General features: G+C 32.4%; 1 protein-coding gene across 3 annotated transcripts in view; it reads right to left on the bottom strand.

Moving 5' to 3' along the window:
- The window catches only part of PJA2 (praja ring finger ubiquitin ligase 2), a 267,185-nt gene that overhangs the window by 28,469 nt on the left and 222,733 nt on the right, over positions 1 to 15,983 (bottom strand). For all 3 annotated transcript variants that reach the window (XM_072958296.1, XM_072958298.1, XM_006203977.4), the window contains 3 exons: positions 10,419 to 10,536; positions 8,716 to 8,916; positions 6,218 to 7,271 (listed from right to left, as the gene is read on the bottom strand). In XM_072958296.1, coding sequence (XP_072814397.1) covers positions 6,218 to 7,271; positions 8,716 to 8,916; positions 10,419 to 10,449 — 1,286 coding nt within the window. In that variant the 5' untranslated portion in view covers positions 10,450 to 10,536. The remainder of the gene's footprint in view (positions 1 to 6,217; positions 7,272 to 8,715; positions 8,917 to 10,418; positions 10,537 to 15,983) is intronic.

Raw genomic sequence — 15,983 nt, 5'->3', positions numbered from 1 at the left:
TAAACTTAAGCCATTTGCCTACTGTCGTCACAATTTTTGCCACAGATGTACATCAACACTGTGTCTTAAGGTGACAGCAGCTGAGAACACAGGTTCTGGAGATAGCTGGCCTGGATGTGAATCCACCAGTGGCTGTTAAACAGTTACTTAACCTTTCCGGGCCTTTACTGTCTCACATATCAGGTGACTGTAATAACAGTATCTAATAGCTCACTGAGTTCATGTAAGGAGTAAATGAGTTTATATATAGAAAACATTCTAACAGTGCATATATCAATAATTCCCTACTGTATTTCATTCTGCACATTTTTATCTATGACAAATTTCAAACTTAATGTCTACTACTAATTTGTAGCTCTAAAAGTCCAAACTGGCTCAGAGGTCTAGTCAGAGAAAATGATGCAATTATGATTAAGATTTTTAAGTATGAAAAACAAAAAACCTACCACAGGCAATTTCTTTATTGAAGAAAGTACTATATTTAACATCAGGTGAAAATTCCATCTATAACATACAACAGCCTTTTCTTTTTCACCCTGGCTGTAGAGAGCAAGCTTTCAAGTCTGATAGAGTTGGGTTAGGATTTGCTCAGTACTTACTACCACAAGCCTGGGCAATGAACTTTCCTGAGCTCACGTTTCCTCATCTGTAAAATGAGGATATTAATATTTACTTTTCAGGTCTACAGTGATGTTTAAATGAGTAATACAGATAAAATGTTTAACACAATTTTTGGAAATTGGTAAAAATTTAATAAAGGTGGTAGTTACTTCTTTCACTGTATAAGCTATCTGCTTAGATTTTTCAGTTGGGTTTCCTATCAGCACACCACCATTTTCCTCTTTTCTCTCCCAAAGAAAACCAACTTGACATTCTCAGTCTTACTGAGTATCGCCCTTCTGGTCAGCAAGCTTTATACCAGAGGTCAGTAAATTATGCCATGGCCCATGAGCCAAATCTTGCCACCTGTCTGTTTCTAACTGGCCTGGAAGCTAAGGATTTTCTTTCGCATTATGAAATGGTCATATAAGTACCTAAATAATATCCTTCATTTTGCCTTTTGGTCCACAAAGCCTGAAACATTTACTATCTAATCTACCTTTTTTAAAAAAAGTTTGCAGACCTCAAAGAAGACGAACAAAGAAACATCGACAGAGGTCAATGGAGAAACTATGGAGTAGAAAGGGCGAACAGCTCAATGGAAGCCCTGAAGTCAAAGAAAATGGGTACTGAGTAAAAGTCAATTGGTTATGGAAGTTGGGAGGTCACTGTTAACTTAAGAGAATATAGATACAATACAAGGAGTTAGATTTTGAGGCATTTAATAAGAGTGGATATTGAAGGAAAGGAAGCGTGGCTGGGGTGTGGAATACTTATTCTGAAAATTCAGCAGTGAAGGAGAAAACATAAACAGGCAAGTAGTCAGAAGAGGGAGTAAGATCAAGTGAAGGTTTCCCCCAGGATTTAGAAAAATTAGAGAAGCAACCTAGGAGTAAAGATAACAGATACATAAGGTATCAGTATGACTATAACCACCGAATGAGAAAATTTACCTCTCTTCATTGAAGAAGAAATTTAAAATAGGAACAGATGATAACAGATTTTATGTTGGTATGTTAATATGTATGCTAATGGAGAGGAAAACAAGAACAGTCACATTATTTCAGTACCTCCAGAAAAGCACAGATAAAGTTATCTACTAATAGTGACAGGAGTGTAAAGAACTAACAGCAAAAAGAGAAAAGATGTAAAAAATAACCTTTCAAGGAGAACAAGCAACAGAACAAATAGGACACAAAATGATCTTGGAATAGTGTGAACCCTTTGTTCTTGATTATAAAAGCATTGAATTAAACATTTTAAATGTCTCAAAGTAAAAACTAAAAAAGTATCACTGTGACTTTCATATGAACTTTCATCAGTACTGTTTCCCATTAACATTTAAAGCTATATCCAAAAGTAGAACTATAATGCATTCAAATATCACACTCTTTACACATTCAGTTGTGAAATGAAAAACCTTTTTCACATAAATTATATGTGGCTTCTAGACAAAATGTTTTACATACAAATCCTAGGTAGAAATAACATATAGAAGTAAAACCAGCCAAAAGCAACCTCTTATTCCCTAAATCGCCCAAGGAACTGGTTTGTCTGTCTTCCTTGGCATTTATCACATTTACAAAAACTCAACTAGGGAAAAGTGAAATTTTAGATAATTTTATTATCTGATGAGCTGTGAATCAAAAATATTTCTTGAATTTTACTGAAAATACTCTGGAAGAAAATTATATTAAAACACATCATATACGTCTCTGCACCTTCCAAAACAGTATACTGAACACAATCTAAGCAGTTTGGGGCTCTTCAGTACTAATAACACTGAAGTATGTTATAATAAAGTGATACAAATAGAAGTTGTTCAAATCTGTAAGGATACTAAATTTAGTGAATAAGGCCCAAATGATTGTTCTTTCTGAATTGTGCCTGCCTTTTACAATATTCTGGTCTCTTCCCTTAATATCAAAATACTGTAATCTATGACTCCCTAGCATGCCTAAGGAGCAAAGTTATTTATCCCTAACTTACTCCTAAACGTGTATGAAATTGGAAACAAGATTAAAAAGCTTTGCTAAAATATTAAAGCATGTGTTTAAAGATCTGTGTTTGGCTGCTCATGTATGTTTTACTTGTTGGGAGACAGTGACATCAGGGGAGCTCTTTCTTCACGGTTTTCAGCTAATATACAGAACAGGAAAAGAGCTTAATTTAGCCTCATGATAATTATCCACATATTTCATATTTCTTATAAGGCCAATGAACACCAAGGCAACGTTATTATTTGTATTTACAGAGTAACTGGAACAGAATCATTATTATTTGTACTTACAGAGCAACTGGAACAGAATCTGATCCTTGGAAGGATTTGAATACATCAAACTGAAATCGACTAAATGATTAATATTACTTTTATTCTCTCAAAGTCATCAACAACAAAAAGTTGCCCTGACATCTTTATCTTAGGTAAGGTTTCTTATCTTTTAAGCAAGGCTGAGGTCTAGGGACAGAGCCTCTCACAGAAATCTCAAGTGCTGTAAGAAGTGGTCAGGAGACCTCTCTTTGGAACAATTAAGCTCAAGGTTAAAATGTGCTGGCATTGCTGAAAGGTTCTTTTAAAGTAATGATCTTGTCCTCAAACAGTTTACTAAGTTCTCAGGGTAAATTTCAAAACAGCAGGGTATTAACCTTAGTTCTTTGGTCTAATTCCAACTTTGGTAATTATATGCTGCCTATTAAAATTCCCCTTGCTGTTCTAATTTAATAAGATGGTGCTCAGTTCCTGTCAAATATCTCAGAGCAATGCTACCAGCTGCAATGCTTATCCCGTAGAGTGTAATGTTTCAGATGTGATTAAGTGATCATTTAAAATTTTTCAGGAAAGAAGTGGGTCATGTATTCATTAAAATACTTTTCCACTTATGAAGAATATGTAAAGTACATATTTAAGTGGCCAAAAATTACTATACCTAAAAATGTCACAGTAAATTTTAGTTTATGTTCTTGGTAAGAGAGTCCTATTTGTAGCTATTATAATTACAAACATGACAAGAAAATTTTTCAAGTATATCATCTTTAAGTTTTACAAAGCAGAGAAAATGCAGTAAAACCCTCAGACTCAGAGCAGAAGTTATCTAGACTCTCCTTCTCAAGATATTGATGGTAGAGTTACTGTGTTTCCCTATTTCTCCAGTCTGTGAATATCATAACTGGGCAGGACTACAGTAAAATATTAGGAAGATAAACAAGTAGCAAAATGAAACTAAACATGACTGTACAGCTACTAAATTTCAACCTTTATCTGGCACCATATTAAAAGGCATTCTGGGAACTGTGATTCTTTGCAGAGAGTATGTAAGGGTAGAGGAACTTGAAAACAGTAACAGAGAAATAGAATTACTTCTCAAGATTGTACAGACTATTGAAATGAGGTAATAAAACGTATTTTAAGGCTTAACGTATTTTAAGGCTTAAAGACGCAAATATAAGTGGAATCCTAGGTACAATCATTATCCTTGAAAACTTAATCTGTGATGAGAACCTTAAAAAACAAACAAAAACAAAACAGTGTTTCTGCATTTCACTGTGTCTTAAAGAATACTCCAAAATTAGTTCCATCATTTAAGCACACCCTAATTACAGGTTCCGTAAGTTTATATATTACTAAAAAGTCAAAAAAAAAATCTATTTACTATAAGTGTTTTTCTTATCTATATATTCTGTTTCTAGAAAAATCTGTCATTGTTCAGAATACTGACATATCACTTAAGGAAAGAAATTATAAATAAATATACTAAGAAAATACCCTATAACCCTTAAAAGTCCAGAATCATTCTAGGCAAAGCAAACATTTGTAATATTAACAACAAAAAAAATCTATTTAAAAACCAAGAGCCAAGAACACCCTTTTTCTTGAGGTTGGCAAACAGCATAAAGATTTCATCAACAGAAGACATTAGGCCTGGCTTTAAAAAGCAAACAAAAGAGGTCTTTACTTCTGATTAGTGTGTCTAGAAAGGAGAAGGCACAGTCAAATTAAATTATTTTCTTCAAAAAAGCAAAAATGTGGTAAAAAAATGCAACCACCTTACACTTTCAAAAAGACAAGACTATTAAATTGTTGCTTTTAGTAGTAACAGAGGTTCAAAATTCAATCCAAAAATCTTAGAGCTGAATATGTTTTGGAATTTAGATGTCCTCCCCTCCCCAGGATTTAGGAATATTACTTAACAACTGCCAGTCCAGTGGGCAATTGGGTCTAAGCCAACATCCAGAGATCAAACACATTCATATTTCTGTAGTAAATGTATGAAGACTTGAAAAAAAACCCTCATTTGAGTTTAGACCTAGGTCTGCCTTCATCGGGTTTTACTGCCAATTTCTGTTTTTAGAACTTTGTGGATTTTGGATAAAAGACTGTGGACCTAAATTGAAAATATAGAAATAAATCAGGCAAAAGTTCTTAATTCACTTTACCCTTAGCTTAAAAAATAGTAGGTTACATACATATTGTCTGCGAACTCTTCAAGTTTACAAACTTCAAGATAGCAGTAGAAATTATATTTCAATTGTTTCTACAAATTACTCATATACTATATTATAGAAGTTTAATTCATATGTCCAAAGAAAATCAAAATTTTATTAATTTTATGATATGAAGTAAAATCTATAAAATGCATTCATATTCAAAAGGATAAATTTCTTCCTTTGTAGTACTTTTTAGTTATAAAATAAAAATTATTTCTATAAGTTAATAAAATCTGAAATTGCACTGTATTTGAGCATGGCAACGCTTACAACTAAAAGGATAAGTGAAAGTCTAGATTCTGGGGTAATGAAAAGTCAGCAGTTGGACAAAGACATTCTCCATTTCTCTGTTCTTTCTGCTATCCTACAGTTTGGGGAAAAAAGGAATCTATATAAGAGGAATCAAAATGCTTATTATAAGATAAGTTATATGTTCTCTTGAAAACAGTTAATTATAGTGGTAAAGAACACAGAGCCTGGAGATAGGCAGTAAGTAGATATTCAAATTCTAGCTCCACCTTTTACTAGCTTTCTGACCTTAGGAAGCTAGTAAATGCTCTTGTGCCTCAGTTTCTTCATCTGTGAATGGGGAAAATAATAGTACGTACCACATAAAGTTGTTAATGAAAATTAAATGTTAAATAAAAATAAGTAAAAAATGAAGTGTTAGGAAGAGCAACAGGAAAAATAGAGGAACAGGTAATATTAATAAATATTGGCAAGGTTAATGCAATATTACCAAAAATTTCTGTGATCTTAATTACTTTTTAAACCCAGACTGGCTTAACACAGAAATCTTTAAAAAATACAATAAATATTTACTTTGCATTTGACTAACTGAAAAACCATGAATTGAAATATTAGTATCTCTATCTTTTTATAATAATTAATAATCATTGCCTAAACTTACAATTTTTGTAAAGTCCTGAAAACATCTCAAAGAAAGTTGCTGTGAAAAATCTAACCAGTAGTTTACATATATGGTCAGCACTTGATTAATAAGATTACTTGATAAGTTGAAATATCTAATCCCATGACCATGGTCACAGAGCTCATCCATAAGCATCATGGTACTAGAAATACACCACTTTGCTCACTACACAATCTCACAAAGCACTGCACAGAAACTTACCTATCTTCATCTTTGTCATACAGTTGGTAATAATCTCCACAGCCATTCCAAAATGTGTTATCCACAACTTCTTGCCTTCCTGCTGTGGCTCCACCTTCTGGTGTTATCTGGTTATTGTCTGTTTCACTCTGTGTAACTCTTGCGAAAGGCAGATCCAAGAACATACAGTCATGTTCTCCATCATAGTCATCACATTTTATTAAGAGGTCATCTGAGCCATTTTCCTCAACTTCCAAAGCCTCTCTCCACCTCTGAACACTTCTCTGCTTAGCCTCATGCCTATTAAAACCTGTTTCTTGGTCCACCTGGCTTGAACTTATCACTTTCCTAACTTTGGGCCTTACTACCTGTTCAGGAGAACTTCCCTGATTTTTGTCCCTATCACTGGTATTTTGTTCACTGCAAATATGCCTAGGAGCACAGGCTGAATCTTCAGTTGAATTTTCTCCTTGTCTCTCCTGGCTAGTATTATTTTGTTGTTTCTTTCTAACATCTTCATCTTCAGAAGAGGACCTCTGAAATTCCTGATTGCTCTGACTGACAAACTCGGTATCACCAGTAGAAGTTTTCACTAAAGGTGCTGAATCTAACTCCTCAAACCGATCTCTTAATTCACAGTTAAAAGAGGGAACTGGTGGTGAAAGACCAGTATATGCTTCTACCTCTCCATTTTCCAACTCAAATATTGTATTGCCCAGTGCTTCCTGATATCTACTACCTTCCACAACTTCTGCAGAGAGCTGAAGACAGTCATTATCCTCTCCATGTCTGCCATCTGGATCGTAAGAGTCAGTATGAACCAGTGTAATTCCATTTTGGACACTTGAAGCATTACAAGCTCCTGGAGTATATTCTCCCTCAGAGTGACTGTGAAGATTTGTACTGCTTCCTAAGGTCTCCCTGCCTTCCTCGCTATGATGTACTGCAGCAAAGGATGGACTGCTCTCAATGGTTTGATTCAATGCTGTATCACCAATGGGAATTTCTGCTTCACTTTTTTCAAATAAAGGGCCATTGGGTAAAGAAGAATGAACTTGATCCAATGGATTGGAACCTTCACAGAGAACAAAACAAAACATATTTAGAGGTATTAATTTAGATAACACTTTGTTTAATAATGACTCCTTAAGTAGGAATCATACCAATTATTACCTATTTGAGAATGTGAGTCAGTTTCTCTGAGAGGTGCTTCTAGGCTCCCTAACTTCACTAGGAGGGCAGATTGATTACCCTATGAATTCATTTATACTATGGTAGGTCTTCTGCACGTTTTTCACCCCAATCCTACTACCTAAAACATTTTATAAAAGATATTTAAAAGAGAGGCTAATAAGAGACTACACAATGAGAGGCATTAGTGAAGTCACAGGGTAACCAATCTGCTCTCCCAGCTGCTGGAGTATGCAATTCAAACTTAAGTTCTTTTACTACATGCAGATTTTTTTAAAAGTGCTTATAATCAATATAAGAACAGGCAACCGATCTAACAGAGAAGAGACTCCATTGTATTTTATGTCAATTCAGAAAATTATATCTGTCTATAGATACATAATATTAGATTTCTACCCCCAAAATGAATTGCTGTAATATATCTATAATAATAAATTAACCTTAGCTATGTTATAGCTATGACTGAAAAATAACAAAAAAGTCAGTATGTTGATTCTCTTTGCCATGGTTTGTCAGAATTGTGATATAAGAGTAAAATCATATTTATTTCATAAATTACTTTAAACATGACTATCTTTTACCACCACCAATGTAATAATAAAAAATAGACATTCAGACTCGTTGGAACAAAAATTTATAAATTATGAATAACTGAAAAGAAGTCTTGTCATGTCACAAAAAGTCTTCTTTAACAGAACGACCTTAGCTAATAATTCAGATTCTTGCACATAAATAACAGTAAAAAAAAATCCAGAATTATCAAATTTGCTCAGGACAAGAGGAAGATGACATTCTAGTCCAAAAATGTGTAGTTATAGTTTATGAATATCTGTAAAATTCTTTTGCAAACCAATGAATAATTAAGAAATTTTAATTGAATGGCTAAGCATTACTTGACATTTGTATTTTATAGAACGATTCTAAAAAAATCAAATTAATCCAGTTAAATTTATGTTTTACACATAAAACAACAAGAAACATTTAAATGTAATATGCAGGGAAAATATACTCAGTTCACATTAAAAAATGTTTTTTGATTGAAAGATGGAAGATATCCTCTGGCTGAAGGATATGACATGACAATATAACCACTGCCATAACAATGTAGTTATAATTTAGTGATTAGCCACATTGTACTTTCTTTCATGTTTCAATGTACATACTATTAACATCAAATTCAATAAAAATTTAAAAACAGAATTACTTGATAGAAAATATACAGCATTTATACTCACAGATACACATAAAACCAACTCACTATTTCAAGTATTATAAGATCAATTCTTACATGCTTATTAATAGCTTTTAAATAATTCTGTGCTGCATACCTGAGGAATTTTCTTTTGGAACATCATCTAGTTCCAACACTTCATAGTCATCACCAGCCCGACCTAAGCTTCTTTCATGCCTAGTCATACATGGTTTAAAACTGACATATGCATGTCTTCTGCCGTATCTCCTGCCTGTGATTGTCTGATATCCTCCTGCTGGTTTGGGCCAGACAGCCTTGCTGGATTCTTGATCCATTGCTGAGAAACAGAGTTAAAAATAAGAGGCACAGCAATGACCTTTATTCTGACATCTGGGGTAAAGTTTCAATATATATGTTACTATTCGCCAAATCATATGCTACTGAACATCAAGTGCACCTTACTTGCACCATAAAAATAAACATGAAATACTATGTTATGACTGTTACCTCTTTACCCCCTAAAACACCATTTAAAGTTTGGTTCCTATTAGCTAGTATATGTGAAATAGATAAATAAGTTTCTTTTGTATGGCACAGGGAACTATACTCAATATCTTGTAGTAATCTATAATGAAAAAGAATATGAAAATGGATATATGTTTGTATATGTATGACTGAGGCATTATGCTGTACACCAGAAATTGACAACATTGTAAACTGATTATATTTCAATTAAAAAAAAGAAAAGTTTGGTTCTTTCAAGGTATTTCAGATTCGTATACCTACCAAAATTTTTTTCCATGTGCCAAGTTACTAAACTGCAAAAGCTCCTCAAGGATTGGAGAATGATCCTCCAAATTACCTAAGTACCTTATGTACAAGTGCTCAATACATATTTGTTGAATGAATTCCTCGCACACGATATGATATAAAAGTGAATACATTCCTGTCACAGGTAACAAGTAATTTCTTTAAATGGTATCTGTACTATCATAAAAAATGAACTGGACCAAATAAAATATATCCCAAAGATTAGGGTCTGGTAAAATTCACCAAAAGAAAATACTGATGAGCCAAGTCAAACATATGCTTCAACACCTTTAAATACTACCAATGGTATACATATGGTAAGAAAAGCCACCAACATGTGTACAACTTGAATACTAAGTTCTGATGCCTGAGTGATATACAGTAGCAAACAGAAGTGTCTTTTACTAAGTAGAACATTATCTCACACACATAGTATAAATGTGCTTAGTCAGTTGGATTTTACATATATCGTACAGGCACTAAACAGAATACATTCTCACAGTATATAGAATAGTCAATAAATGAAACAGTTACTTAGTTTTTGCTTTACGGCATTAAAATAAGAAATATAATTGCCTCTAAGCACAAAGAAAACAAACATGTATTCATAACATATAATACCAAGTGTTGTATTATGTTACTTCATCCCCTAACAAACCTTATGAGGTAGATACTGTTATTTTGTTCTAAAGATCAAAAAATTAGGATTAAGATTAATTACTTAAGATCTTGTCCAGTAACCCAATGTTGACTCTAGAACGAGTACCCTTAGCAACACCTCCAAAAAGGAGCTTCCAAAGTGCAAAGCACAATAGATATCAAAGGAGTGTAGAAAGAAAATAAAAGAATTTTTTCTTAAACTCAATTTTTAATCAAAAATTAGAAATCAAGCTTTATACATATTCAATATATAGATCGAAACTGGCTCTAAGTAAGACCATGATCGTGTGTCACCTATGGTACTAAAGGACTCTGGAGGGAAATACAAAGTCCTCAATGTGGAGGAACTGACAGAGACTCCTTGCTTACCTGCTGGCTCTTTTTCAGTATACTGTGACATAAATGGCAGTGTCTGTGTGCCCAGTACAGTGGAATTATGGATGTGATTTAGTTTTTACCCACAAAATGGATAAGCTGCAGAAGATTCCTACAAAGAAACCATGGATTAAAAAAATGTATTAATAATACAAGCACAACACAAAAATGGCAAAACTAATACTTCTCCTAATTAAGCTCTTTTCTAGCCCATAATAATGACGAAAAATACAGTAGAATTGGACAAGACAGTCAAAAAAACCTCAAAACTATCAAGACGGCTGCTTGAAAACAGATTTACATCTCCTCTTGAAAAACCCTGCCTTATGTATATACCATCCTGAAGATTCAGGATAACAATACACATATAATTTATGAGGAAATGAGCAACTATATTGGGAGAAGTGTTGACTAGAGTATGTGACCAACTGGAAGTCTACTACATATTATGCTATCTTTGCTTCTCCATCAAGCACTATAGTTATTTTAGCCCTGGCATCATTAAAAGAAGTGAACCCTAAGAACATAAGCTTCATTTAAAAAATGTATAATGGTTCACCACAATTAATAATTAATGTGTTTTAAAGATGATATACTAATTCTTGATCATTCAGATATTTTAAACCCAACAACCTATTCTAAATTTTAAAAACTAAAATTTACCATGTAACATAAAAAGACTTTCACCTGTTTTGAAATTAATCCATTTATTTACTATTTTAAAAGCTGCAACCTGTGCTTTTTTTAAAGTTTGGCAAAAGCTTAGTTTTTTTATTTAAGCACCTTATTTAAACACGAGCTATTGCTAACTGTCTATCACCAACTCAAATGTGTTAGAAGATGACAGTTTTGCAAATAAGTTTAACTATATACGTTATCCATCTAGCCACGTCTAGCTATATATTAACACAAATAAAAGTACACAAACACATTCTCCCATATAAATTATAAATTCAGCAATAGGTTGTGATCCTCTAATATAGGTGAATCAGGTCAGATTGTTAGCAATAGCTAAAGGGTAAAAGAATATCAAAATTATAAAAAATTTGAAATTCTTATCATTTCTATAGTTGTCTATTTGCAGAGTCTGCTAGTCATGGCTTGGAAGTTTTCTTGTGTAGCAACCTGTAAGGTTCAACTGTTAAACTTTTGAGATGAAATGGGTTTAGTATCCCTGGTAGCAAGAGGTAACCTGAGAGAGGGCTAAACGTAATTAATTACTACTCTTCTCTAAAAACTTTTATGTAAACTATTGTGAAAGAGGAGCAACAAACTTGGCATTGGTAAAGTGAAAATTACATTACAAAGCCTAACTCAAACATAAAATATACGTAATCAGAAACATAATTCAAAAATTTTATATTTAAGTAGATAAAAGCCTATATTTTCAAATTCTGTTCTGATAAAGCCTCTATCTCACTGAGTGATTATTATAAACTTCAGATTCTGTTTTTTAAAAAAAGGTGTTACAAAATACTTTTTTAAGACTATCAGCAGAAATCTGTGAAGAATTGAATGAGCATATATCCCACACCCAATACACTAGAACAATAAAGATTTTCTGTGGTTTACTGGGAGCATAACTGACTAAGCGGGGAAAAGAGTGAGGAGAAGTTAAAGAAAAACTGAGATGAAAGAATAAAATATTAATCCATTAAAAAGCAAGATGAAGAACATTCCTCAAATTTACCTCTTATTTAAATAGGAAAATCTCTAATTCAGATGTGTCACAAATAAAAAACTCTGCTCAACCCACCCTCCTTTGAGATACAGAAGTCAAATTAGCTCAAAATTTAAAAGTTGCAGAGATTTATTTTCATGTCAATGAGCCAAGAAAAGAAAAAAAAAAGGTTTACAAGAAATACACAGAAAATTCAATGTTCTACATGCCAAAAGGTAGCAAATTTCATTTGATGATAAGAATCAGAGAATGTGTTCAGAATAAATTAATGTATCTGTGACAGACACTTAGATGTATGCTACTACCAAAACAAAAGGGAGAGGGGGGAACATGTATGTGTCGGGTTAGGGAAAAACAGAAACAAGAAGCCTGGCAAAATGCTGAAGCAAGATGGTACGTACATGGAGGTTCCTTGTACTCTACAGAAATTTGTTTGGAAATTTTCATGATGAAAACTTTTAAATTATTCTCCTTGTCTCTGAAATCATTTGTTGAAGAACTGTTTACACAAAATAAAGTATAAAACTCTTAAGCACACATTATAATTCAATGAATTTTATGTAGATCAAGATACAAAACATATACCATCACTTTAGAGGGTTCTCTCTTGCCCTTACAAGTCACTGACTCCTCTCAACCCAAAGGCAACCACTCTGTTGACTTCCATTACCCTAGTTTAGTTTTTCCTATTTTAAACTTCGTCATACATCACTAATTATTTTGTATCTACTTTTGCTCAATACAATGTTTTCGGATTCATTCTTATTGTTATAAAAATACTTTTTTTTTTTTTACCTTTCTTGGTTGTATATAACCTAGAATTACTGGGACACGGTATAGAGCCATGTTTATTAGCTGTAACAGATACTGACAGTTTCGAAAAGTGAAACAACTTACATTCCCATCAGCAATATATTAAAGTATCAGTTGTTTCACATCCTTGGCAACACTTGATATTGTTTCATATCCTTGATAACACTAGATACTGTCATCCTCTAATTTCAGCCATTCTGGTAGGGATATGATGGTACCTCATTGTGACATTTCCCCGATGAGTAATAATGTAGAGCACCTTTACCTAGGCATATTGGCCTTTTGGACTTTTTTTTTATAAAGAGCCTGTCTGCTTTTATGCATATTTAAAAAATTGTGTTGTTTACCTTTTTCTTTTTGATTTGTAAAAGTTACTTGTATTTTCTGCCAGATTTACTTAGTGTGAGTAAATTCTTGCAGTCTGTGGCTTGCCTTTTCTCTTTAATAATGTCTTCATGAATAGAAATTTGTAATTTATTGTAGTCTATCAATTTTATGTTCTATTTAAGAAATTTATACCTATCCCAGGGTGATGAAGATATTCTCTTAGGTTTTCTTCTAGAAACTTGATTAATATTAGCTTTTACACATTGAGATCTATGATCCAACTCATGTGAACTTTTGAATATAGTATCAGGTAAAAAATCAAGGTTCATTTTTTCCCAAATATCCAATATCCAATTTACCTAACACATTTTTTTCCATTTTTTAAATTGAAGTACAATCAACTTACAACATTGTGTCAGTTTCTGGTGTACAGTATAATGTTTCAGTCATAGATACACATACATATATTGCTTTTCATATTCTTTTTCATTATAGGTTACTATAAGGTACTGAATATAGCTCCCTGTGCTATACAGTATAAACCTGTTGTTTTAATACAACTTATTAACAATAAATGTTTTTTCTTGTTAACTTCAATGGAAATTTTGTCATTAGCCAAGAAACTACACTTGTGAAGACCTATTTCTAGACACTCATATTCCTCCATCGGTCTTTTTGTCTATCTTGCTTTCTAATACATTGTCTTAATTACTGTAACTTTATAACAAGTGTTGAGACATTTACATTTTGATATAAATTTTGGAATCATTTGATCAAACTTTTAAAATTCTAGGATTTTTACTGACATTGTATTGAACCTATAGCTCAACTTGGAGGAAATTGGTATTTTAACAACATTGACATAGGGAACTATACTCAAAACCTTGTAATGGTCTATAATGAAAAAGAATATGAAAAGGAATACATGTGTGTATACATACATACATATATATATCATCTATGCTGAAACAACTTACATTCCCATCAGCAATATATTAAAGTATCAGTTGACATTATAAATCAGCTATACTTCAATAAAAATTACTGACTTTCCACACTATTCAGCCATAAAAACCGACAACATAACGCCATTTGCGTCAACATGGATGTTCCTGGAGAATGTCATTCTAAGTGAAGCCAGAAAGAGAAAGAAAAATACCATATGAGAACACTCATATGTGGAATCTAAAAAAAAAACACAAAACATAAATACAAAACAGAAACAGACTCATGGACATAGAATACAAACTTGTGGTTGCCAAGGGGGTGGGGGTGGGAAGGGATAGACTGGGATTTCAAAATGTAGAACAGATAAACAAGATTATACTGTACAGCACAGGGAAATATATACAAGATCTTGTGGTAGCTCACAGAAAAAAAATGTAACAATGAATATACGTATGTTCATGTATAAGTAAAAAATTGTGCTCTACACTGGGATTTGACACAACATTGTAAAATGACTATAACTCAATAAAAAAATGTTGAAAAAATTGACTTTCCTACCACATAAAGATGGAGTATATTTCCACTTAAGTATTTTAAAATGTCCCTCAGCACTGTTTTATAATTTTCAACTAGAAGTTTTGCCCAAGTTTTTACTAGATTTATTATTGGTTATTTTACATATTTTGATGCTAATCTAAATGTAATTTTCTAATTTTATTTTATATTTTTTGGTTGCTAATATACAACTTAAAATAAATTTCTGCATATTGTCCTTGTATCCAGTTATCTTGCTAAATTCACTTACTCTAAAACTTTGCTGGTATACATATTTTCTGAAACTTTTTTCTTTCCGATTTTTAAAATTAATCTTATTTATCTAAGGCACTGGTTAGAATTCGAGTAAAACACTGACTAAAGAGAATGATGTTGAACATGAAACAAGTTTTTCATTGAGTATGATGTTAGCTATAGATTTTTAGTCGATAATGTTTATAAAATTAAAGATGTTTCCTTCTATTTCTAGTTTGAGGATTCTTAGCACAACAGATACTGAGTTTCATCACTATTTACAGAGATGATCCTACAATTTGTCTACATTGTTCTGTTGAAGAGACAGACTACATTGATCAATTGTAAAACATGAAACCAACCTTGTATTCCAAGGAAAAAATCTGTGATACCTTTTTTACATATCACTGGATTATTTTTATATCTACATTCATGTGAAATATTGGCCTATAATTTTCTATTTTTTGTGACATTCTTGTCAGGATTTCCTACCAAGATAAATGCTAAAATGATAAAATGTTCTGGGATATGTTTTCTTTTTTAATTCTCAGAAGTGTCTGTGTAAAATTAGCATTATATCTTACTTAAATGTTTGAGAGCTTTACCAGTGAAGCCATCTGAGCCTGGGTTTTTCTTTGTGGAAAAGTTTTTGATAAATTCAACTTGTTTAATACATTAATGGACAACTTAAGAGTTTCCATTTCTTCACATGTCAGTTTTGATAAACTGTGTTTTTCAAGGATTATGACTTTTCATTCAAGTTATCAAGTATAGTAATATAAAGTTGATTTCAAACCACCATAATAAAGTGAATAGTACAAAAAAGCAAGTCTGAAAACTTTTGTTTCCAAAATGTATATAAAATGCTTTTGATATACTATAGTCTATTAAGGATGCAATAATAGTATTGTGCCTAAAAACACAATGGGCATACCCTAATAGAAACATATTTTATTGCCAAAAAATGCTAACCATCAGTGAGCAAAGGCTGTTGGAAAAAT

Source organism: Vicugna pacos, chromosome 3, assembly GCF_048564905.1.
Source record: "Vicugna pacos chromosome 3, VicPac4, whole genome shotgun sequence".
In the NCBI taxonomy this organism is placed as follows: Eukaryota; Metazoa; Chordata; class Mammalia; order Artiodactyla; family Camelidae; genus Vicugna; species Vicugna pacos.
The sequence above is the reverse complement of the archived record's forward strand: the minus strand, read 5'-3'. Positions and strand labels throughout refer to the sequence as shown.